This window comes from Thermobia domestica, chromosome 8 (assembly GCF_964235325.1).
Source record: "Thermobia domestica chromosome 8, izTheDome1.hap1.1, whole genome shotgun sequence".
NCBI lineage: Eukaryota > Metazoa > Arthropoda > Insecta > Zygentoma > Lepismatidae > Thermobia > Thermobia domestica.
The window spans coordinates 117,758,777-117,770,703 of record NC_137461.1 but is presented as its reverse complement, the minus strand read 5'-3'; the positions used below and the strand labels follow the sequence as shown (position 1 = coordinate 117,770,703).

General features: G+C 36.6%; 1 protein-coding gene across 1 annotated transcript; it reads right to left on the bottom strand.

Moving 5' to 3' along the window:
* Positions 1 to 9,775: 9,775 nt before the first annotated feature.
* LOC145692264 (uncharacterized) lies at positions 9,776 to 11,266 on the bottom strand. Its single transcript, XM_081767561.1, has one exon. It carries the CDS (start codon positions 11,264 to 11,266, stop codon positions 9,776 to 9,778), a length of 1,491 nt encoding a protein of 496 aa, XP_081623687.1.
* Between the last annotated feature and the right edge of the window lie 661 nt (positions 11,267 to 11,927).

Here is an 11,927-nt window from a genome sequence, read left to right as displayed (position 1 = left end):
ACACACACACATGATGTAACACACACTTTTGCTGGTGCAGTTGTTAAATGCAACCCATTTAGAAATTTGATTTCACCCTTTCTCGCATAGTTTTCTTATCATCGATCTGAATATCCTTCTTGTCGTCTCCGCAGTTTAATTTTCTTCTCTTCTTCCTCAACCTTCTTTATTTGTTGCTGAATCTGCCCTTTCTCTCTCCCTCTACTGCATCCAGTATTAATTTCTCTTTTCTTTTCTATATACACCTGATATTGTCTCATTGAACTTCTCACTGAATTTATCATACCTCTCGTAATTATTAATCCTGAAGATCCACCTATTCTCATCACTTATATCTTTAATTTTTTTTGCCACAACTACCAGTTATATTTGATTACATTTAAATATAACATTGTCAATTTGCATATGTAAAGTACATATTACTTGCTAGTTGCTACATATACTTTACAAAATAAATAATAAGGATAATGACAGTAACAATGATGGAAAATGCAATTAGTAATTTGTGTGTGTGTGTGTGTGTATAGAACAAATTAACTTCATAACTAAAAATAGCGAAAAAGTCCATCCTCCACATGTTTGGAAGTAACAGGAGAAAATATCACGGAGTTGACAAAATTTAGTTTACAAACTGTTCAGTCGAAAGTGTTCATAAATTCAGGTTCATCTCAAATAAAAAAAATTCTTCCATTTTTGAGAAAGGGAAGGAACTTAAAATGCTGACCGCATTACCTCTCTGTATTGCTAAACTAATACGCTGAAGTAAAAATTGTGCACTTCTCGTATCTCCCGTCTTGAGGTTTAAGTTCGACTCAAATTCCTTTAGGAACTCCCTAGCTTCCCGGCTAAAAACTCCCATAGTTTCTGTAGCAAAGGCGATGAACATATTATCTTCTTTTCATTTTGAATATTTGGTGTGTTTTCGTTTACAGGCTGTCTCAGCAGCATTTCCTGCCTCTTTACATGATGAAGGTAAATGAGAAGGTGCAAAAGTGTCAACACATGTAACGTCCCATACCAGTCGTTACCCCATTTTCCAAGGGGTTAATGTTACTCCATCTGGTCGTTTCCCATCATCTCGGGACATTCCAGATGGTTCTAAAATACTTGGGATATCAATGCTGGCAAGAGCTCGTCTTATTATATTATTCAGTTCTCCATGACGAGAAATTTGACCTCCACTCCTAGAACAGCTTAACGCATGTAAGCCTTTTTCATCAACCTGTTCCTGGCATGTGCATTTGAAACTATGGCAGATATTTAAACCGAGACGTAGAGCGACACAAATTTGAAACGTGTTGTTGTCCAAGAAAGTTCCAATATTTTTTGACGGTGTTGCCTGTAGCCATGCACCAGATTGTTTTCTTTTAAAACGGGCTATATCAGATGTATTTTCAGGGACCAATTCTTTATCAATTATTTCTGTTAATATAATTTTATCCCAATTCTGTTGTGAGTCCAACACGGCAGGAGTCTCATTATTGTATATACCATTCCATATCTCCAATCCCTCCGTCAGGTGATGAATTTCCACTTTGTCAACTGGAATGTTTAATATGTTGGAGACAAGTGGCTTCACTCCAAAACATGAGGACAGGAAAGCTGGAAGGCTTAAATCAGAGACTTTTCTTGCGTTTAAACCTCCTAAGCGAATTGGTAAGCTTGCTTGAGTCCATTGATTTTCATTCAAAGAATAATTGATGATAGACTGAAGTGCATATTTCAGGCAATTATCAAGCTGAAGTACTTTGGAAGGCATGGACCATGTGGGAGTGGTGCGTAAAAAGTAAAGATAAGCTTCGGTATTCCCAGGCAATTCTTAAGTAGAAAAAAGGCAATATGCGCTGGTAAAGTCTTCAGACGCTGAGTTATTGTTTTTAATCTATTTAAATGCTCATCAAAATTTTCCTCATATCCATCAACAAGGAGAGGTGGTACCAAGAGAGTTAATTCACTTTTGAGTACCGTCCGTATCCCAGGTAGCAATTCTTGAAACTGAGATTCGACTTCTTTGTCTGGATTCCCAGATGTGAAAAAGAGTTCGCATTTAGACGGGTTAACTTCAAGACCAAGTTTCTTTGATTCTTCTATCACAGTCTTCATGTCTTGGTAAACTGACTGTGGAGAACCACCTAAGCTACCATCATCCAAGTAGAAGATATTTAGTTCAGACAATAAAGTGCGAACTATTGGGTGGATGGCCAGACTAAAAAGCATTGGACCAGCTGGATTACCTTGTTGGCAGCCAACTTGTGATTAAATTGTTCGTTCACCAAAAAATAGGATTGAAGGTTGAGCATAACTTTACCAAAAGAATGAATATAATTGAGGCAGTACTTCTTTAACTTGTTGTAGCATAAGATCTCTTTCTACAGAATTGAAAGCATTTTTGAAATCGATCTTGAGAAAGACGTAATTAGAATTCTTATGTGCTTGTATGTAACTGCGGGTAGAATGTATAATAGCTTCGTTTCCTTTTTTAGTCGCAAATCCAAGTTGATGAGGTTGCAAGTAAGAGGAGCATTTGGCATACACAGAGGAAACTGCTGCCTTAGATGTTAAACGTCTAAATGTACATCCAACAGCTATGGGTCTAAGTCCTCCATCCTTCTTTCGAAGCGCACATAAATTTGCACCAAGTGACAAACCATCAATTCCTGATGAAAACCACTAGGGAAACTACAAATAGCTTTTGACACCATTCCATACGATCCACTATGATTTTAGGGTCAAGGTCGTTTGGAGGATCGGGTAAATTAAAATCCCTGGAAGGAGCTGGGTGTTTGGTTTTGAGATGGAAATATGTTTCCTCGTTTATTGGAGCCAAAATATCATCGGAGCTTAACAACCTTAGGGCCCCTCTGGTATCAAAGTCGGCAATATTTGCTTCTATTCTTTTTGCTAAGTTTAGAGTGCGCTTTTTCCCTAGACAAGATGAATAATCTGTTGACACAGTTTAATCTAAATTGCGTTTAATAATCTGGGTAATGGATTTCGCGCTGCGATACTTAGGGATTTTTAGATGAACAAACGAAAAGGTTAACAAAAAATAATAAAAAAGAATCATATGATCCGTTGAGCCACCAGAGAGTCTTCTTGCAAGTTGTCAACAATGAGAATTTTATTTATTGTGAAACCACTTTCAAAAAATGCGTTTCCGTGAAAGGAGATAAAACACAATTTCATAACTGACCATAAGTCAACGAAGTTCTTCCCATTTCCGAAGACAAAGTAAAAAACTCATCAAGTCCAATACCATCTCTATCATTGGCTATGAATTCATTCGAGTGTTCGTTAAATTATTCAGTCTGAGCTTTCACTGTGAGCTGGAGATAATATTTCTTCACATTCTCAGCCACTTGTCCAGATATCCTCTTGGCACCATGCAATTCCAGAACAGCGTCTACCCTTTTGAGCAAATATGCCAGGATGCAGTTAGATGTGTTATTCGCAGAAAATTAGTTTCAACAACTATACCAGAGAACACTGACTCCCACAATATAATCATTGAGAACACCACATTTTGCATCCAGTAACAGTAAAGAAATCAACCCTATTTCATAAACTCAGTAATTGAACAATGGACCTAAATCGATTTTTCCCTGACTTTCCCTGAACAATCTGCCATTTCCCTGACTTCACCTGTTACATTTTTACTTCCCTAACCTTGCCCTGACATTAACTTATTTTCCAGAATGTGGACACTCTGGTAAAGTTTTTTGTATGTATTACTGTTTCATAGAAAAAAATGGTGCCATATGATATCTGCCGTTGTTGCGTCTGTACGTATTGGATATTTGTCTTCCCATGGAGTTAAGAAAGCTACAGGAATTGCGTTATTGCAATTCAAAGCAATTAATATTGCAATTGCATATTTCTTTAAATATCATAGCATATGCTTGAGGTACTTACTGTATTTCATTTTCTAAGAGTAAAAACATTGATTTAATGGCACGTATGGAATTAAAAGTATAAGTTGTTCATTAATTCCCAGTTTCAATATAATTTCTGCAAAACAAATGTCATTATTCATTACTATGACTAATATTATCCCTTCTATTTATTTGTTTTGCAAATTTATTAAATAATCTGATCAAACAATTTTCCAGACAGAATTTTAAGATGTTCATGAGCAAGAATTCAAATCTCTTCTTACACTTTCGTTGTTTGAGTATATAAAGGGCTAGTACGTACCTGTATTGCTCTTATGAACGTACTTAATAAAAATAGAAATACGATATACAGCTTTTTAAGTGAAAAAGATAGTATCCTATTAGTTATACAACCTTTCGTCAAACAGTGTTAGAAACAACCAGGAAATCTAACATTGATATACAATTGTTCAGATCATGTCTTGCCCCCCCCTACTTCTAACGTCCAAACGTCGCCACTGTTTCCAACTGCGCTCATGTCGGTCTTTCGCCCCCTGGAATTTTTGGAACCCCCTTGGAAAAATTCTGGTGAAGTTCCTGCCTCGTAGTTTAAAACAGATTATGACAAATTTGAAATTAAGAGTAGAGGAATAGGTTGAAAATTAGGATTTTATTTTCATTTCAAAGGTAATGCTTTTACACTGCAATTAGTATAACTCTGATTCAATGTAAAGCGTGTGTGTGTGTGTGTGTGTGTGTGTGCGTGCGTTAATCTCAGTATTCTTTTTTGTGTGTTTGTGTGTTTTTCCATTCATGATCTGGATATTATTTTTTCGTTCCACCTGTTCCATTGACCCCTTCTTATTGACTTCTACCTCTCCCCTATATCTTAAATAAACCGTCAATTACCAAGGCAGTTTTAATAGACTCTTCTTTCTTTCTTGTTTCTATTGCATAACACTCTATCTCACCTACACTTTACCTGATATACCCGAACTTGATCTCTTGTTCGGAACGACTCTAGAATTACTATTATTAAGTCGAGAGACATTTGCGTAATCTAGGGAAAGGTAATACCAAAATTGAGCAAATAGGGAAGAACAGAAAATTCTTCAGACGTGATGCTGAAATCCAGAAAAATAGTCGTTTGAGTGCCAGATTGAACTTTATGGCCATTTTCTTGGCATTGGGTGGATGTTCTTCTGTTCCTGTAAGCATGCTGGAAAGTTCTACCATCGATGTCAGGAGTACTTTTGTTTTTCTTTTAAATTAAAGACAGCGAAAAGACAAGGTTTTAAAAGTAATAACGAGGGAGGGTAGGGCAGAAAGACAAAAATGTACTTTATACGTTACTTTCTAAGAACATGAGTTTTATTATAAAGTGGAATCATAATATAACTTTCAAAGCATAAATCTGGTACTTCTGCCTGAAAAGCTAGTATACTTTCAGGAAGCTTGCTGTGCCAGCTACGGTAACCTGAGGCTAACCTTTCTAAATGTGTGAAAATTCTGGTTGGAGAAAGAATTTCACATTTATTATTCGGTTGCCTTCGAAAGAAGATGTGGAGTTTCAAACAATAGAGCAACTCCATCCACTGTTGCCTCTCTTGCTCGTTAACATCTCTCTAGAACAATGTCTTCATCTTTAAGTCTTTTTGATATATCTAGTATATTAATAAAATAGCATTCTTAGTTTCTACTAGAAATATTAAGTTGGCAATTCGTCATACTGTCTTGATCATTGACCTCTATGTTTAATTGCTCTTGCAAACTTCTTGGTTTTTGGTACAAGATTTCTTAAATTTCTTTTGACGATGTCTTGAATAAAAATCGAATATTTGATAATTGTTAAATCTTATGATAAAATATTAGTATATATGCATTTTCCAAATTGAAATATAAAATATTTGATCACTAAAATTAAACTAGATATTAAAATTAAGTATTCAAATGTAAAAATTTACATAAAACGTTACACATAGATGTGCAAATCTTATATATACAAGTTTGCATGTCACAGTAAGATAATTTTATCAATTTATAGTTTTTATGTTATGATTTGTGTAACACTGAAGCAGTGTATAAGACCTAGAATTTCTGTAAACCAGTGGTGCCCACGAGACTCATGAAATTTTTCGGTTCGTTTAGAATTTAAAAATACATATTTTCTCGTCTCATTTTCGAAACAAGAAACGAAACTAGACAATGAAACTAGGCAATGAAACTAGGCTAGACGACTACCGACGACACCAGATGAGAAATTTCTTATCTCGTGGTCAACTAGTTCTAGTGTTTGTTCTAGTGATTCTCAGACAAAACGAAGAGAAGAAGGAAGTCCTGCAACATTTAGAAGTATGGTAGAATTATTTTATTTTTTTTTTTTTAAATTATTGTATTCGCCAAATTTCTTTATCATATAACGAACTTCATGTGTTTATGAGCGCACGGAAACTATTGTCATAGATGCCGAAAGTTTACCATTTACAAACTATTGAAAACTTAATTGATAAAGGAAATTTTTGTCATTGTTAGCAATTTTGTCCCCGAAAATCTACGAGCACTGTCAGGAATAAATTAAATTATCTATCACGAAAGCAGCATCAACAAAGGAGGTTTCAGAGAAAAGCAAAGTGAATTCTCACCCAACGTAAACAACTTTGCACATTTTAAATCTAAACATGTAGATCATTAGATACAAGATTCTGGCCAAAAAAGAAAAACACTACATCCTTTACAAGGGTTTCACATGTTATTGGCCTCAGCAGGATAGCCAAAACCGTTATGTTCTTTGGCTTTACGTCTTACTTACATGGTTCCATTTCAGCTACATTTAGGGCCTATTTGGGTGATAGCGTAAATCCTATGAAGAATTGTTCAATAGATGTTTTTAAAAATTATTACTTTGATACTTAAAAAATAAATGAATAAGTAAAATTTCATTGTTCATTGTCAATATGAAAATATAAGATAGAATCTGAACATTTTTTTTAAAGGGAAGCTATTGTGATAGGGTGTTCTGAACAAATTTGCTTTGAATGTTTAATGAACTATAGATACAGAGAACGCAGTTTCTTTTTAAAGATATGTTATTACGATTGGAAGAATTTGTTCTCATTCTACAACACGTATTAACATCTTGTTTCACAGAAAGATTAAAATGAATCAGGCAATGAATCTTTATTTCAATCATGGAATCCCACGTCAATAATGTATGTCATTCACAAGTTACTATTTCATTCAGTATTAAGTACGAAGTTGTTAGTACTGTAAAGTCGTTTGACCAAACTGTACTATATAAACAAAAGTCAATCGAAGGACACAGTCGAATTTTAGAGATTTGAAATGACATCCATTTTCAGAAGGCAAATAAACTAACGTAGTGTATGATCTCTATAGCAGAAATTCAGATTCATAATAGGCCTATCTACGTAGATATTTTGCTTGAGTATTTGCAACATCACTATTTTCTTTTTATTATCAATAACAGTCACAGTTGCAATCCAGCTATTTCATACACTTGGTGTTTCATGTACAATTTTATCGTTGAACCAAAAAATATGTCAACATTCACTAGTCAACATTAAAAATTTAAACCCTTTTGTTTGCATATTATTATTATTAACATTTTGGAACATTATCTGCCCTTTCCTCAAACTGTATCACATTATTCTTATTCTTAAGTTAAAAATGAGCATAAAAAGAAAGAAAAAAGACTTCTTTTTCTCAGTAGGACGGATCAAGAAGTTTTGACTTCGCGGTATATCAAGCAAAAATCGTTCAAGTCGTTTTAAATGGTTTAAGGTTTTTGTGTTCAGGTGTTTCTTCAGTATTAAGTGGGCGACTACTATTAATTTCGTACTGTGAAGCTTAAGTGGAGGTCAGGTCCTCTATGTTTAAATTTTCAGTACGTCAGAATCCCATGCTGGGCTTTCAGGGTCAATCCTACGACTTGTGAGGAACTGACGCAGCTGAACTTTTATTATATTGTTCAGATACTTACATTTTTCTTCCTTAAATATAAATACGTTAAGTGCACATCAGTGGCGGAGGAAAATTCCACGATGAAGAGGAGCAACGAGTCTGAATGTGACATATTGTATATTTATATATAACTATATATAAGCTATACGAATAAATATATTTTGTACAGGATGTTTAAAAATACCGACAACGTTTAGGAGCTGATTCCTGACACCAAGATAAGACAAAAAGCATAAACCAACTGGGGTGTAAAAATGTTTCCTTTCGGCGCTATGATCAGCCGAATATCTATCGGAAAAATGAAAAAAAAAAAACAGCTATAACTCGAGAACAAAACGTCAGATCGAAATCAGGTAAACGGAATGTCCATTAATTTTAACCGTAGATTCCATTTATCAGCAATGAACGTGTGCAGAGGCTGTGGAAGAGTGATCCCTAAAGAGACTAAAGCATTCCTGGGGTATTTTTTTTTTATCAAACGTTGAATCAGAAGAATAAACAACCATCGAATTCAATATTACAATTACTAAAAGTCATAATAAACATCGTTCCTGTTAGAAGAGCGCTGTGAGTATTCGAATGGAGCAGAGGTACGGATGTTTGGTTGATCTGCTTTGTATCAATAGAGAATAAACTCTCGGAGTAAGAACTAAAGTGGAATGAATTCTTTAATATCTTACGGTAATGTCTTTTAGGCTAATGCAGACAAACAATAAGTGAAAGCTAATTATTGCAAAATAATTCATAAAGTAAGAGTGTAGGAAAAGCGGGAAAACCCTGAGAAAACTCACGTACACGATTTTGTCCATCACAAACTATTATGGTTTGGATTTGAGCTAGGAACCCCTCCATCAAAAGTGAGAACTTTATTATGAGACACCCAATTTGGAGATTCCCACTTTGGAGGAAAAACTATGGTTTCAATGGATGTATCAATCGAGTAAATACTATGTCTGATAAACAAACGTACAAAGAATGCTTACGCTTATAATGTGGAATCCGTATAGTTTTCTTCGTCTGGAAATGGTAAGTACATTTTTCTAGATTGGTCAATTATTCTCAGCTGGTGGATCATGTCCCTCCAGGGGTTGCAGACAGATGCCAATGGGTCGCCATTAAGATGTTTTTTAAAATGCATTTTAATATTGTTGCTATTATTTGTAAAGAAGAAAGGTCTGTGAGGCTTGTGCCGCTATCTGTTCGCATCGCATTACAGGTTAAATAGTTCTTATTTATTTGTTTAATAAATTTTCGTTAGAGATTAATGTAGGCGACAAGTTACCTCATCTGTATCATAACATATTAAGAGCAGAAAAAGTAAGAAGAAAAACAAATAAAATACAAATTTACTCTTCAATGATTTTAGATTACAACCAGCCTTTGGCTAGCTGGGGACTCTGCCTCCAGACCCCCAACTCTGCTCGACCTACGGCCTCGCTTTTCTTATTTATCTATCGGCCTTTGCATCAACAGTGAATTTCATGAACTTGCTCTTCATATTTCCTGAATCTGCCCATCCGGGGGCTTCGCCCCCACACACTATCTTTGCTCGGCCTACGGCCTCGCACCTCTTGAACCTACAATTCGAGGTCAAACAGGACAAAACATGATGGATTGCCTGTGTTAAAGTGATTATAGATGTAATTGGAAAGGCGAAGCAACTGATCATTTATGCTGAAAGATGGTCTGAAACCAACTTATTCGAGTGGCATGATGTTGTGTAGTGCCAGGTACGAATGAAGACGTTTAACAACGATGCGTTCCAGTATTTTACTAAAGGTTAACGTTAGTTGAATAGGGCGGTACGAGCTGACAGAGGCAACAGGTTTATGTGTTTTTAGGAACAGTAAGATTTTTGAAGTTTTCCAATCAGCAGGTAGTGCGAAGAATAAAGGTATAGATGAGACAAAGGAGATATAAGACTACGTACGGACTTTCTTTAATGTGTCGATATGTAATAGAGTCCATGCCAGGGGCTGCGTTAGTCTATGAGCTACCACTGAGGTTATGTCAGAAATCGAGATAGGTGCAGTAAGAGGATCGTTTTCGGGTAAAGTGTGATGAACATTAGCCTGTAGATGAGGCAAATCCAGATTGAGGTTGTCGACTAGATGAGAACGATGTGTATATTCAGGTACGAGAGGTGTAAAGATGTCCTGGAGATACCTGGCAAAGGCATTGGCTTTATCTGTATCAGTATGAAGCGGAGTATTGTTGTCGTTGAGAGGATATGTTGTGTGAGTATTTTGACCTGTAAGTTGCCGGAAACGTTTCCAATACTGAGTACGATGTGAAAGAGAGTCGAGATTATTGCATGTTTTGACCCAGCATCGCAACTTGTAAGCTTTAAGATAGTTGTGAACCGCTCGTTGCAATTGTCTGTGATGCTGAAGAGAGTCAAGGTTGCCAGTTGCAGCATAATCTCTATAAAATTGTCGGGATTGTTTTATCAGTGGTAAGTATTGAGGAGGTAAAGAGGGTCGAAAATTTGAAACTGTTGATTTAGGGATGTATTTTTCTGTGGTGTTATGCATAACAGTGACATTAGAATCCAGAGCATGAGATAGGTCGGATTCAGCGGTCGGTGAAGGAAAATCATTAAGATGATTCTCAAGGTATGATCTGTAGGCATTCCAATCTGCTTTATCATAGGGGTAGGTAACACGGAGCGTCGGCGTATGAGAAGTGGTATTGCTATGAGTCTGAATAAATAATTTGATTGGAGCATGATCACTACCAATGAGGTCAAGAACATTAACAAAACTACGTTGTGATATGTTGGTAGAAACAATGACTATACCGGGAGTAGTCTGACTCGTAGGGCGAGTCGGTTTAGGTAGTGGCAAAATCGCTCCGGTGGCATGACTGATGATGTAATTGAGGAAACAATTACGTTGCGTAACTGTCCGGCTATGTAAATTTACATCTGCCATGATTATGTAAGTACGGAAGTTGTTGGAGATATATTGAAAGAAGCTGAATGGAATATCATGACCCGGACGAACATAAATGGTTGCCACAGTTACGTACAGGACTTGATAGTATAGTGATGTAATAAGGTATTCAGGAAGATTTGGAAGAACTGGAGAACGGCTTCGAAACGGAATAGAAGGCGAAAACCCAATCCCTACTCCCCCATTGGCTCGTCTAGCTGATATCGTGCTATCTCGGCGTAACAATTGGAAGCGAGATATGCGGCAGGGCAGTCTATGGGTGAGATGAGTCTCATTAAGGATGAAGGTATTTATGTGTTCTTCTAGTAAAATCGCTTCAAAAGGCGGCTTATGCTGTGGTAAAGAGTGGATGTTTAGAAACAAGAAACAGAGAGCCATAAAGCAATGCAGAATAATATGGATTGTGACTGGATAGCGGTTAGACTTCGCTTTCAAGGACATTTGAGTGATAATATACATTATTGCCTGAATATGTTGGACAGATGTTGGCATGTAAAATTGCCTTGGCCGCGGATTGAATTTGTTGGGCGATGTGATCTCGTAGAAATGGGTGGATGCTTTGTAGCGAGAGGGTTAGAAACGTAAGTAACTGATGAACATTGACAGGTTGTTGTAAATCAGGATTGGTCGGTATGCGTAATGGTGCCACAGTCTTCGGTTTCGATGGCTATGGAGCTGGTTTGGAACGACATTTGTAACTGTATGTTGGGTGAGAGTGATCTTGACATGTGGAGCAGGACGGATGTAGTTTGAGGGATTTGTACAGCCACGTGTAGGATGTGGTCCAGAGCTGTAACCACATTTAAACGGGTTTTTGCACTGTGAAGTAGAGTGCTGGCCATAAATCTGACACCGCTCGCAGCGAAAAGGTAAAGGAGCAGTGGTGCATGATGGTTCAACGCGATGACGTTGTTTGTATATGTATGCGCCACGAGCTAGTAACTCATCGATAGTCTGTTGAGAGTTGGTCAGTACCCGCACCATGTAGGTCAAACCATGGTCATTTTTGATCCTGAGACATTTAACGACATTATGACCTTCTAGTTTTAGTTCTTCAAAAACTTCCTCGTCGGTGTAACTCTGATCTACTCCTCGTATCACAACGGACAGTATGGGTGAT

Bases quoted from the DNA above. Each gene is read 5' to 3' on its own strand.
- LOC145692264 (XM_081767561.1), bottom strand. From the start codon at position 11,266: ATGTATATTATCACTCAAATGTCCTTGAAAGCGAAGTCTAACCGCTAT.